The sequence below is a fragment of the Austrofundulus limnaeus genome, unplaced genomic scaffold (assembly GCF_001266775.1).
Source record: "Austrofundulus limnaeus strain Quisiro unplaced genomic scaffold, Austrofundulus_limnaeus-1.0 Scaffold54, whole genome shotgun sequence".
Taxonomy (NCBI): domain Eukaryota; kingdom Metazoa; phylum Chordata; class Actinopteri; order Cyprinodontiformes; family Rivulidae; genus Austrofundulus; species Austrofundulus limnaeus.
Window position 1 is genome coordinate 893324 of NW_013952456.1, and position 14755 is coordinate 908078.

Consider the following 14755-nt stretch of genomic DNA (forward strand, 5'->3'; position numbering starts at 1 on the left):
GTGATGGGTTGTGTACAAGCTAATAGGATGTCAGAATGGTTTATACTTCTCATCCAACCACAATTAAATTCACTCTATCCAGGAGGCATAATTTATCAGGATAATATATTTTGTAAGTAATAACAACTTGGAATAAAATAGGAGTAACGACTTTGTACTTCTTACCTTTTTAAAAAATGTAGTGAGTAGAAAATGCAGATAATTGTGTAAAATTGTAATGAGTAAAAGTAAAAGTACGCTGAAAAATAATTACTCAAGTAAAGTACAGATAACCAAATTGTCTACTTAAGTACAGTAACAAAGTATTTGTTCTTAGTTACTTTACAACTCTGCAGGAAAGAGACAGACAAACACAGAAAGACTGGTCCAKGTGTATTTTCCTCTGGAAGAGAGACAAAGACAACACAGTATTGATAGAAATAATTACAACAAATATGTAGAGTGACCTCCTTTGTTGAATCATCACTTTATCATGGCGGAGGAGCGCCTAAATGATTCTAGGAGTTATGCTTTCAGGGTCAATTTCAATTACCCCTGGTAGGGTATCCCATGGCAGATTGGTCCTAGGTGAAAAGCCAGACTAAGAATTATTCAGCATACTGTTGTGGAGAAAAATGATCATAGAACTTTGTGTCCCTGGCGGTAGTAGGTTACCGGGGCCCCTCCCTGGAACCAGACCTGGGGGAGGGGCTCGTCAGCAAGCACTTGGTGGCCAGATTTCTACCCATGGGGCCTGGTCGGACTCAGCCCAAATGAGCTACATGGGTTTGCCTTCCTGTGGGTCCACCACCTGCAGGAGGGGCCTTATGAGTCAGATGCATGATGCCATGGGCAGTAGCCAGAGGCATGGACCTAGGTGCTCTGACTCTGGCCTACCAAAGCTGGCTCTTGGGACACCACCACCTCTCTGGTGGGAAAGGAGCCTGAGCTTGTGCGTGAGGTGCAGAGGTACAAGCTAGAGTGGGGCTCACTTCAACCCACAGAATAGGCTCCGAAACCAATCTCCTAGAGAGGGGCTGGACATTATTCTACTCTGGAGTTGTCCATGGTRAGCGGCACCGAGCTGGTATGGGTCTACTTTTGGCTCCCCGACTTAGTGCCAGTTGTATTGGAGTTTTCCCCAGTAGATGAGAGGGTAGCTTCCTTGTACCTTCGGTACACTTTAGGCTGTGCCCCTCAGTGTCTCCTGGCACTACCCACATCGTAGGCATTTTTCAAATTTGCCTTGGGGCGGAGTTATCCTTTCATCGGGGGAGGGGGTGTAACTTCCACATTTAAGGTCTGTAAGAGAGAGGTGTTCAGGATGTCCGTGAGCACACCAGAAAGCTGTTTGGGACAGTCCATCAGAACTCATCATGGGATGTTGTCAGGACCAGCCGCTTTGTGAGTGTTTATCCTCTGGAGAATATTCCATATTTCTGCTGGCACTGTGCACCTCTGGTGTTATAGTCTGTGATGCATTTAATGCCCTGCCACATGCTGCGTGGGTCCTGGGAGTTGAAGTGACTTTGTATCTTGGTGGCATATGCATCCTTTGCCTGCTTAAYTCCTGCAGTCAGATTTATCCTTGCTGCCCTTAATGATTGTGCATCTTCTGGTCTGAATGCATCATTCCTGGTCTTAAGCTGGGTTCACACCGAACATGTTTTTAGCAGCAGGAGCAGCCAGTTTACATGCAAATTCTATGCTGGACATGCATCAACAGGTCTTGCAGCATGTCTAGCCCATTTAGAGTGGCATGCAATGAAATAGTAGGTGTGGTTTGAGCATTTGACATGCATGCGATTCGTCCAAAGCAGCCAAGCTCAAGTTCAAAAATCTGAATTTTAGCTGCTCGACGAGCCRCGTCAACCAATCAGAGGGACTAATTTTTCCACGTGACGGGTTCCTGAATGTTGCCCACAATCTGAAACAGACGGACAGGAGCTCTTTAGCTGAAATCGACCTTCTGTAGTTGGTGTTCTGGCAGAAGATATCGGCACCAAAGCGGGTCAKTGGCTCATTAAACTGACCGCGGTGTTAAACTGGGCTCGGTACAAAAAAAGTTTGTCAGGTCGCAGTTCATAGAGTGGTGAAACCCATCAAACAGACCGCCTCTAAATTAGCTGATGAATTAATTCTCTGGTGAGAGCAACCTTTGCTTACTCRCAGTAAATAACACAAAGCCATTTTCTTTATTTCATTTGCCATTAAAGACAGACCAGAAAAAAACAAGACGCTCCTTCCATAAAACCGTCTTCAGACGTGCGTCTAGTCGTTCTGTACCGTTTTGTAGGAATGAACACATTTGTAATGTTTGTTCAAAATAAACCTGCTTCTTATGACTACTGAAACATGTTTTGAATAGAATATTATCAGTAAAAAAAACTCAGATCATGTCCTTTCTAAGAATTAGAACTCCCTTGTAGATACAAAGGATAACATTTAGAAAATGCAATTATGCAACTATCAAAAAAACTTCCTCTCAGTCACTGAAAATAATTTATTTACCACRTTTTAAAGACCGATTATTATCTGGGCCCTTAATCTGGAACCTGGTCGCACGCGGGGTCTGTGTTGGTGATTCTAAATTATTGGTAAGGTAACAGGCTTCACCTGTCGCATTTTATTTTAAAGAAAGAAAAAGCAGCTCGCAAAGTTGTCGCATCGGTGCTACGTGATTAAAAGCAGAGTTTTCATCGCGTGCGTGCACACACACGTCTTCCTATCTTTGTGAGGACCACAGAAAGCGTTCAGACTCGCTCTGCGCCATCTTTTTTCCCCCAAGTTTGGCGAGAGGTGGATATGGAGAGACGCAAAAAAAAGCTCTGGACTTGATCTGGACTTATTTAAATAAAAATGACTACATGCCGTGAAATTCTTAGAGGGGCGGGCCGTCTCGTTGGCGGGTGGGCGACCCGCCTGTATAATGGTAGGGGAAACACTGCCWAGGTAACAGTCTGCCATTGTCCTGATAGATGGAATAAAGTTCATCARTCGGCACTGTGCCTAAGTCRAAGTTGCAGGTGTTGATAGGGTGAGGATGAGGAGCATCTTTTTTGCATACCATCAGGGAGAATTTGAGATAGTGTGCCAAGGACGGATCATGGAGCCAAATGCAGATAGCAAGAAAATATTTTTGGTCAGGCAGACAATATTTTTTTCTACTGCCTTAATGTCCACTGGTACATCCCAAAGTGGCGAATCCACTCAGACAAATTGGTGTGGGCATTCCCGCCAAGCTAAGCTATCAACTTCTCCAAGATCAATTCCATCTTGCCAGTGAGTYCCAGGGACTGCAGCCGGCCCGCAACCCTCAAGAGATGCTTGCAGACTGTGTCTCAGCTCACACAAGGCTAGAGTCTGAGAGCTGATAGCATGGCACATCCTTTCATACTGGTCAGGCAGCTGATAAATGGCCTGAATAGCTGCCAACGCCGTTTTACAATACACAAGGTAACCACAATCCAATCAGCAGAAATCCAGTGATCAGAATCCAAATATGTATAACCCTTCAGCATCCTCCAGGGGCAAATCAGCCAAGCATATCAGTTTCCACGTCCAAAGGRACAAGGATATATCCAGTTAGTAGTCCCAGTCAAACAAAGGTCCCCCTTGACCTGTCCTCCCATGGAAGAAATTTGATCCAAAATTTCATTAAGTGACCAACTAACCAAATCCATAAAAATAAAAATAGCATATTCAGAAAAATATGCAAAGAAAATGCCCAGCAAGCTAGACATAACACACAGCAAGCAGGAAAAATAGGGGAGGTAGGGGAGAAGGAAAAATGTGTCCTTCTCCATCGAGAGCAAGAGTAAGAACTTAGTGTGCTTAGAGTATATACAATATGAAAAAGCTGATCTTCGGGAGCTGTGCTAACCGCTGCACTGCTATGCACCGCCATTCTTGGAGTCCTTAGTGGGGGTGCTGGTAGGTGCTCTGGCTGGGGATTCCTTTTATTCTGCTGGGGAACTTCAATGCTCACATGGGTAATGACAGTTTGACCTGCATAGCTGTCAACTGATCACCACCTGAAAATGAGWTGGACCAGATAGTGGGGAAGACGCTGGAGAGACCCGGTAGACCCAAACATGTAGTGAGGGTTTGCTGGGAATGCCTGGCAGAAAAATCAGTCAGGCAGCTCTTCAACTCACACCTCTGGGAGAACTTCAATTTCACTTCAGTCAAGGCATGGGACACTGAGTCAGAGTCTCCTTAGCCTCCATGGTAAGGTCTATTCAGGGCTACTGAAGAAGAGCCGTGGAACACTGAACCAGCTTTTTTGTTCCTCACTAGACTTCTTGGGGGATCATGGGAGTTTGCCTATCCAGTCTACATGTGTTTTGTGGACTTGGAGAAGGAATTTGATTGTGTTCTTCGAGGTACATTGTGGGGGTGCTACGCGAGTGTGGGATTGTGGGTTCATTGTTATGGGCCATTCAGTCCCTATGCAAATTGTGTGAGAGATTGGTCCATATTGTGGACAGGAAGTCGGACCCCTTCAGGGTGAGAGTTGGACTCCGCCAGGGCTGTCTGTTGTCACAGATTCTGCTCAAAACCTTTACGGACAGAATTTCTCAGTGCAGCCAGGGGACGGAGGGAGTCTGGTTCGGTGGCCTCAGGATACCATTTCTGCTATTTGCAGATGATGTGGTCCTGTTGGCATCATCATACGATGATTTTCAGCTCTCACTGGAGTACTTTCACCAGTGCTTTTTCTCTGCTTCGATGAGCTCTAAACCCTGACTGAAACTCCTCAACTAGATTATTTATGTCCAGATGAAGGAAATTTGTGATCAATAAATGGAAGTCTTTAATAATATAGCAGAAAAGAGTTGAATATCTTCCCAAAAGGCTTTATTCCCAATTCGACTCCTTTCAGCTCAACAGCAGTACAGGCAGCAGTCAGGCCTCAGTGTGAGGCCTTGGGCCYTTATCAGTATCAAAACAGCCCAGACTGTCACAGGCTGCTCTAAACAGAAACTCAAAATTAAAAACACTTCTTCAAAACTTTTATAGTTATGRTCTAACCTTTTAATCTTTTCAGGCTCTTCATGGTTACATATYTAACTTTGAGGTTATCAGTTGTAAAATTTCCTTCACAAATGTTCACACAGTTGATTTGCAACTGTTTTTTTAAGAATTTGTGAAATGAAKGCAAAAATTAGATATAGATCTATAATTGGCCAGAACTAGGGTTGGGCATTATTGGCAAAAAAAAAAAATCACGATTAATTGTGGTATTTAGCCGATAAAGATTAATTTGACTATTAATCCCCTGGAGTCCCTGGACACCCTTATTTCGTAGTCACATGGCCAATTTAGTGGGAAAGAATTGCTCTATAAAAAATTGTTCCAAATTGTGTGAAAATTACAGATTTCAGGCTATATATCATATTTTAAATTGTGTTGATAGATAAATAAATTACAGAACGTTATTTTTAATGTTCGTCATAGTTGAAGCGGAGAGGAGCACCAAGCGGACTGACCAGAGTAATCCCCAGTCAGTCTGCCTGGTGGCATTAATCGTATTAATCATCAAGTGCCAAAAGGYAATCGATTAATGTTTTTCTGACGATTAATTGCACACGATACGATTATGCCCAACCCTAGCCAGAACTCCTGAATCAAGATCAATTTTCTTAAGTAAAGGTTTGATTACAGCAGCCTTAAACTCTGTGGCACATACCCATTCATTAGAGAAAAATTAAGYAGATCCAGAATATGGATATCAATTTTGGGGAAATACAGTATGGATGGGATGGAATCTAGCAGAAATGTTGATGGGTTGGATGAAACTACTATTTTTGATAATTCAGAGAGCTCAACAGGACAAAAACAGTCATATCCCCAAAAAGACTGGCTTTCAGAGCTTTGTGTTCCTAGAAGCCTTGAGATTAATTGCAAGGACGTTTCACCCCTATGAACTCTATCAAACTCTTGAAGAAGACCGTAAAATACTTTAACATCTTCACTGGGGGCACTTGCTTAACTGAGAGCTGGAAATCCACAGTGAGAAAAAGGAGAAGGCAGTGATTCTTGGATATTCAAAGTTGAGTTAAAATGGGCAAATTCAAAGAATTTTCATGACCATCATAACCATAATTTCCTTTTCAACATAACACATAATGCCCACAAACAAAATAAGAAAGAAAGAAAAACGAGAAACAGTTTTGAGCATCCTAGTGTCAATGTCTGCCATTGCAGTTTATATTGAAAGGATTATAAAACGAAAACTATGGTTACTGTCAAAACACATGCCCCCTCCCTCCATGTTGAGCAACTGACCTGCTGAAAATAAATGACTATGAGAACCTTTGGCTAGCATAATAAATATTTGGAGAAAAATCTAATAAATACTGGACAAATCTAAAAAGTGTTTTTGCTGAAAATGCTCATTAATATAGAGAACCATGATCTCTGATCTTCATCGTGGCAATATAATTTTCACATGCATAAAAAAAACAGAAAAAGTACAAATTTAGKTAGATGGTCAGGTAGTTCATAGAGAAAAGACCTGAGAATGTTTCAGCRATAAATTGTCCAGAAATAATCTTGAAGCATGTCTTTTTGACAAACACTGTTAAAAACCAAACATATTGTTGATTACACCCTCATAGCATGAAGTGCATTGACACAGCACACACTTTTCTGCTTTATGCACCTGGCGTTGAATCTCAGGCATGCCTGATGCTAATTTTGAAATTTGAATAAATCGTCCTAACTCATCATCTTATCATTATGTCAATCTCTATTTATCATAGAACTCCTGCTAATGAATTGACGAATTATTCTTAACTCTTCAGATCTGTGTGGTTTATGTGTATATTTTGTAAACATGCTTTATGTCTTTATCTGTTCATCTAAGTGTCCATTGTCTAAATATATTTAATTTTCCATCAAGTTATATTAGTTCGAGCAATCCTCATAGGTGTAGAGTATGTWTAAGTGGTATATGAATTAATTTTTTTAGCTATCCTAAATTAGAAAAATATCAGCATTTACCTACTTTGTTCTACTTCTTTTGATAAACAACCATCTCATTGTGTGTGCTAAACATCCACTGCCTGGCTCGTGTGTCCATTGCTCTAAAGCTCAGTCTGAGGTCAGACAGCTCACTTCGGTGAAAAAGTGACCAATTTACCTCAAAATGCAAATTCCAGCTGTACCCTCRTTGGCAAAATGTGTATGTTGTTATCTTAAAGGGATAAAATGATAAATCTGTGTGCAGCCTCCCACCACCCTCCCCCTGATTTCACTGATTAATCAAGTGAATAAAAACTGGGTCTTAATTAAAAGGATATGGACGAGCTCCTGACTCAGAAAGAAACAGACCCCTACCGAGCTGCTCCACAGTCCTGGCAAACAAACTCTAAAAATAAATGACCACAACATAAAAGGTAAGTAACTCACTGTAATGAGGAGATTTAGAGTAACAACTCTACTCTAGAGTAACAACTGACATATGTTGTCAAAATGAAAAGAAACAAAAAAGCATAAACAAGATCATAACTTTGTGATATATTTATAAATATAAAAATACAAAAACTTTAGATGGTGCCCTTGACTTAATGTTGTCTTCAGTTATTTCATTCTCCAGTAACACCAAGTAAGTGACCTAAAAACTGAAGAAATATGACACAAGGTGGAATTAGAAATACRTACAGGCCAACCATAAATATGAAGAGTAGGGCCTAAACATTAATCATGACAATTTTAATGTTTGGTTTTTCTAGCTTTGAAATCTTTCAGTTGAGCAGTAAAAAAAAATCAAAATTTAGCAAGCAGGTTGAGAGGTATTAAAACTAAGATTTAAGTGTTTTTTTTTTTTCTGCTCTAGAGCAGGGATGGGCAACTGGCAGCTCTTAGATTAATTTTTGAAAATTAAAAAAAATGCTAGTGTTTCAGTGGCCCTGAATTGGTTGTAAGGACAAAGTTTGTCACTAGACATGGTCTCCAAAGCAGACACCACCTTGCACACACACATTTTCTCTACCAGTGAGGAAGAGATGTTTACCCTTGGCTCAGAACAGAGGAGAAAACTGGACAAAGAAAATCAAGTTTCRGTTGAAATGGGAGGTGTTCACAGAATTTCTATCCAAACCTATGTGTTTAGTCTGCTTAGAGACGCTGTCTGCCATAAAGGATTTAATTATTAGTTGGGATTAAAACATGCTGCACAAAGCTAAATATGARAAGTACACACTGAAGTCACAAGGGCTGCTAGAAGACAGTTACGTTTCCTTGGGTTTGCAAACTTCTACAGGCCTTATATKGTTTTATTGGGGTGGTAATTATGCTAATCTCCTCTCCTAATGCACGAGCACCTGAATGTAAAGGTGGTATTTTTCATGTTTACACTGCTCATTTACACACTTTTCCTGAAGATAGAAGTGTTTCTGACATGGCATGTTCGTACGAACCCTTCATACTAACAAAAGTAAGAGAAAGTTAGGATAAAAATATGAAAATGTTCTTGCATGAGGCCCATTAGCTCTCAATTTATCTTATCTGCCTGTAGATCAAACAATAATAACTCACCTCCCCCAGTTCCAGGTCTCTACCAAATATAGAACCTCCCCGCTGTAACTAAACAACMCTTAACTTTTAAGAAATCTTCTGAGTCTGTTTGTTTTCTGTCTGCTCATTACTTTGACATCCCATCAGTTTATGATAGTGGTCCTCTGGTAATGCCAACAAAAAATCGTGGCCCCTTCCATCATTTAAGTTGCCTACCCCTGCTCTAGAGTTAGATTAATCTAGGTAAACTATTAGGTGCCAATAACAGAACAATACTGAATATATATTAATCTAACCTGCATTCCTATCGATGTAATAGCAGCATGTGATATAATACGACTAATGTTTTGCCTCTTCTGCCTTTTTTTTTTTCACTCTCCCACTCCTATCCTCCTGGTGGTTCAGCTCAGTAGAGTTCTAGCTCTGCCTCTGGGCTCTGCTGAAATCACTACCTCACCTCTGAACAAGACATGAACACCTTTATCTGTGATTTATGAAGCATTCTGAGCTGTGTTCACTTACGCTTGTCACATTACACATTTAGGTTGGGTTTGACATCTGTGTTAAAGTTTTGGCTATTGACTAAATGACACCATAAGTGAAAAGTCTGTGCCAGGATGAATAAAGAGCAGTGAGTGCAGCAGACGGCCTATTCAAAGGCAAAACCTGAGTGCCAGTGCACCATATTGTTCTTGGGCGGCTGTGGCAGAGTGGTAAGGGGAGTCGGCCTGTAAGTGGTAGGTTGCCGGTTTGATCCGTTACATCTGTCTCAGTCATTGTATCCTTGGGCAAGACACTTCACCTGCCTTTCTTGCTGGTAGTGGTCAGAGGGTTCAGTGATGCCGGTGCATGGCAGCTCCGTCTCCRTCAGTGTGCCCCAGAGCAGCTGTGGCTACAATGTAGCKTACCACCATCAGTGTGTGAATGTGTGTATGACTGTAAGTGTAAAGTGCTTTGGAGTCCGTACAGACTTGCTACATAAATTCAGGCCATTTACCATGGTGAACTGAATGTTAATATGTAAATTATTAGTGGTTTAGCATTACTTCTGCCARTTTCTTTTTGTCTGTGTAATGTCTCAGAATTAGTGGAACTAAGTAATCTGTGTAGCAGTTCAGAGGTTAGTGAAGCTAACATTTTACTCAGAGTACTAAAAGAATACATAAGATMTTGCAATAGTGCCTGTGATTGCACAGAAGGTGATTATCATGATTTGCTCTAAATGGCAAAAACTCCATCATTTCCTAACATATGATTATGTTTAGTTTAAAACCAACATGAAAGGTGAAGTGTGATAAGTATTTCATCAAGAAATGCTAGTCTTTTGTCTTTTTTATTTTAGTTTTTAAGTTTAACTAAAGCTGCCAAACAGAACTGAGAAACTGGAAACTTTACTTATCCATTTTGCATTTAAAAAAACGACTTCATATAAACACAAAGAAGCCAACAATTGTGTACACAAACTAAGCATAATGCATGGACTTCAATTAAAGTTCCATTAAAGTTTAGTCTGGAAGGGGGATGGACTAAAAGAGTCAGAGAGGGGCATTTATCGATGGCGCCCTCACATCTAGTTCCTGCATTAAGTTGATTTTAAAAGCAATTAATACACATGGTCAGGGAAAAGTAATGGAGCGCCCAGTGTTAACCTGCTGGACATTTCCCAGCCGACGCCCTGACCAGTGCAGCTCTGTTTTGAATTATAAATGACAAGATGAATCCTAATGGATTGAAGATAATCAGCTAGTCATGAAGGCTGACAAATACACACATCCAGCAAGCATCACACACTCACACAAATGCACAAACATGAACATGCAGACACCAGGGAAATTAAAAGCTTTGAATATGTCTGCATTGATAATTTTTAAATTATTAGCCCACCTCTCTTTGGACCTCCAATGCTTTTAGCCTAAGCTTTAACACGTTTACAGAGACTTATTGACTATAATTACAACTGAGTCTTGGTAATGGACACATCAATTATGAGTCGCACGTCTCTGACCAAGCGTTGCTCAGGAAATCCCAATCTGGGCTCCATTAGGTTTTCTCCTGTTGGTTTGAAGCTSAATCAGTCTTTACCTTCACCTCTACAGAAAGAGCTATTACCTGGTTGAAGTAGATAGGAGCCTTAACAATAGTCTGAGCTGCCACAGAGCAGACTGCTTCTTCCTGTTTTATACTGCTGAACCTAAACGCAAAGCCCTAACAGCTAAACAGTAACAAAAGGAGAACATTGTTTTAGAWTTTTTTCAGTAAAACATGTTTTCAAAAGACCATGAAACTTTGTAACAAGACAYTGAATGTAATTGGCTACAAAGTTGTAAATCTCACACTCAGGGGTGTATGCATTGTAAATGACTCTCAGCTACTACCACGCTCTTTAGTTGGGTCCCCACCAAACGCGTTTTGAGCAGCAAAAATGCGCCCAGTGCCTCAAGTTGGACGCTTTGAAATGCATTCGGTATGAATGAAGCAGCATTTTTTTTGTCCCAAGCCCAGTTTACACCACAATTATTTTAACGAGCTGCTGACCCACATTGGTGCTGATATCTCCAGCCAGAACACCAACCGGCAACTGCAGACGGTCGATTTCAGCTAAAGAGCTCCTGTCCATCYGTTTCGGGTTCAGGAAAMCATCACGTGGAAAAATTATTCTCTCTGATTGGTTGCTGCTGCTCGTCGAGCAGCGAAAGTTCAATTTTTTGAACGCTCTGCCGCATCCTACYGCTACCTTGTGCGCTTCTGGCAAAATGCACCATGCTGCTCCTAGATGCACGTCCCACCAYAGACTTTGCATGTAAACTGGCTGCTTTGGCTGCTCAAAGCGCGTCCGGAGTGTACCCGGCTTTTGTGCTGGCTAATGTGAATTGGCAGTGGTGGCCATATTGCATTGGCCTGACTCCAAAAAGTTGAAGGTGTACACATCCAAAAAATACTTTTAATCAAAATATGTGATATTTTGCTAWCAGATAAACAAGAATGACTCMAACCATTAATGCAAATTTTCATGAAAAGATGTCACCCATAGTACTTAGACTAGAGTATGTGTTATGAATGACTCACAGCTACCTCAACAGTATTTAGCGTATCTGAAAAGCTTCATTAAAAACTGTGCAGTGGCTCATGGGGTATTTTGCTAACTGGCAGACAAAGTTGACTCCAAACAATTCATTGCAAAATATTAAACCAAGATCTCACACAATTTGTTTGCACTCAGAATATGTGTTGGGATCAGTCTCAGCAACCACATCCAACTATTTGTCAACATCTGTAAAAYTGACAGATATAATTTTCTTTTACAGATCAGATGTTTTTTTTCAGGCAGATAATATTTTTAATGTGTATATGTACAACAGGAATGTATGGCTGAACCAGAGAACAGAAATACAAAGTTAGTAAGTGTGTAAGGACAAGTTACCTACCGGTGTGTGTACGAATGTGAGCCAGGAAGGCCATCGAGTTGGTGCTCTTGCAAACCTTGCCGCAGTATTTACAAACACTTCCCTTGTTCTCTTCACGCTCCCGGTTGATCTGCTCCGTGTCTTCCAGCACATACTTGCTGACCTCTTTAAGGAGCTCCTCGTGCTTCTCTTTGATGTGAAAAAACAAATCCTGCTCCGTGTTGAAGCGGTCTGTGCACTTCACACACTTAAAACTTGCGCCCCCTTCAGGCAGCGTCTCCACACTGTTCTGCTCATTGCGGATGTGGGCAGAACTAGTCAAGTGCTGGTGCAGGTTGCTCTCAGTGTAGAATGACTTGCCACATAGCAGGCAGTGAAAGTGCCTCTCTTTGGAGGGGTGCTTCATGGAGATGTGGACATTAAGGCCACTGAGGCCATCTGCCATGAAGCCACAGTCTTCGCAGCGTAAGTGAGAGTCGCTTCCAGTGACAGTCTTTGCTTCCTTGGGCTTGAGCTTTCTGATGTATGCTGAGGATCCATGGTCAAAWGAGGATCCTCCAGTCACAGACATCACAGAGGATTCTCCTTCTACAGCGAGAACTTCCAGCGATGCCTGATCCTGCTTAGCAAGGACCTTTAAAGATACAATACAAGCATCAAATGGAGGAACTTTGGACATATGCATATCTACAATCAGCATATCTGCCTTTAGAGTCTCATCTTCTACTTGTTCATGTCCTTCCTCCTGGCTTTCTTGTTGTGAAGACTTGTCTAAGGAGAGCTGAAGATCTCCTGAAACCTGCTGGACCTCAGACAAGACTGTCAGCTCTGTTGTCTGGCTGACTGAATCTGGTTCATCACCAGCAGAGGATGTATCCATCTTTACTTGTTCTTCATCTGCACTGCCAACACCACCAATCACCACACTAATGATCTCTGAGGTAGCAGGGGATGCAGAGGTATTTTGCATTTCTAAAACTTGATTGTCATTGGAACAAGAATCAGATGCATCAGATGGGTTTGGATGTTTAAGTTCAGGGTTTAATTTTTCCACAGGATGGTCATTGTTCTTCTTTTCAGTTAGTGGAAGTTCTGTATCTCTTTCTCCTTTGCTGCCTTGCATTTCCAGATATTTTAGATTTTTCTGTCTGTGCTTCTCCGTATTGGCATGGCGGYACATCTCCTTGCTGTTTACAGCATAGTAGCCACATGCCAAACAAACATATTCAAAATCTTTGGTGTGCTTTCTCTTTACATGAATATGGAGGGAAGAGATTGACTGAGCTGCAAAATCACACAGACTGCATRCATTGACTGAGTCATATTTACTTGCTTGCTGGGGTGCGTCTGATTGAGACTGCTCTTCTACTTTGAATTCTTGGGGAAGTGCATTGCTGGATTCCTGTTCTGTGCCTGTGGTTTGGAAGGCAGGACTATGGGTTACTATGGGTTTGAGTAATGATGCATCTATGTGATCAGTAACCGGGTTCTTATTTGAACCCTCTTGTGCTCGCTTAATATGTTTCTTAGTGAAACAGTGTCTATCCATGTCTCCTTTGGTCACACAGCTGTAGTTGCACAAAGTGCAGCTGTAGCCATATTCTTTGCTGTGTTTCCGGCGAACATGAACACTGAGGTTGGTAGCATTGGACACAATCAAGCCACAGTATTCACACGTAATAGACCCAGTCAGCTTTGGTCTTCCTCGTTTCCTTGTGGGAGGTTCAAATTCTTCCACATCACCTACAGCCTCATCATCTCCAGCACTGTCTCTGCTTACACTCTCAACATATTTTTGGAACGAGGAAAATTCGGAGCCGTTCTTTTCGTCTTCTTTCTGCTTCTGCAAGTGGCTATCCGTTTTCAGGTGAACGTTCATCCACTCTGATGTGGCGGTCAAAACGTTGCAAAGTTTGCAGCGGAACCAGTCCATGTCGAGGTGTTTGACATGAGCGTGCTTCTCCAGCACTGCAATGGAGCTGGCCCTGAAACTGCAGTTGGTACACTTCAGGTGGAACCTGAATTTGGCCATGGCTTGTGGTGTTGGAGCCTTTACATTGTTGCCACTGTCCTCAATATCATCTGAGTCACTCTTGTTCACATCAGCATCAACTGAAAGACATTAAAAGATACTACCGTAAGTCAATATGAACAAGTTGGACAGGCTGAAAATTGCAAATGAAACAAAAAAAATAGACAATAAGGAACTGAGTACTGAAAATTAAATGATAAATTTAAAAAAAACTAGGAAAGATGACGCATACAGTACAGAAATTATTACAAATAAAAACACAAACAGTAATTTATGCTACATTTTATTGTAATATATAATTCTTGTATGCTTTATTTTATATTTTTGATGCATTTGTAGGCAAATTATTCATTTTATTGAGCCATTTATTAATTTCTGTATTCGATTTTTATTTTGGCAGTTTTTGTCCTCCGTAGCTCAAGGTGCTTGTGCTCTTGAGAAACATGGTTGAAGTCTGACTGTCGGCCAGTGTTATGAAAGCATGCTTGTTTGTGAAGACAATGTCCATGTGCAATGTTGTGTTAACTCTGTCCAATAACTGCCTTAAAGTTAACTCAGAAATATCATTATGATTGCTGTTGTTTTCAGTGTGAAAAATCCATAACACAAGACTGTCTATAGCCAGAGATTCTTAACCTATGGGCTGCGGCCCAATTGTGGGCCGCGAGTGCCACCTTGAGGGCCTCAAAACAACAACAGTTTTTAACTTTGGTCCGCAGGACTGCATTGATTTTGAATCAGGTGCGATACACTTTCTCACCACTAGTAGCGGTAGTGCGCCACTCATATGTTTAACAACATTTTTAATACGTAGAAG

The 14755-nt window shown here is 41.3% G+C and overlaps 1 protein-coding gene across 1 annotated transcript in view; it reads right to left on the reverse strand.

Annotated features, from left to right (window-relative positions):
• The window catches only part of znf407 (zinc finger protein 407), a gene marked incomplete in the record, with an annotated part of 254368 nt that overhangs the window by 235822 nt on the left and 3791 nt on the right, over positions 1-14755 (reverse strand). The window contains 1 exon segment of the mRNA XM_014008931.1: positions 11928-14018. Coding sequence (XP_013864385.1) covers positions 11928-14018 — 2091 coding nt within the window.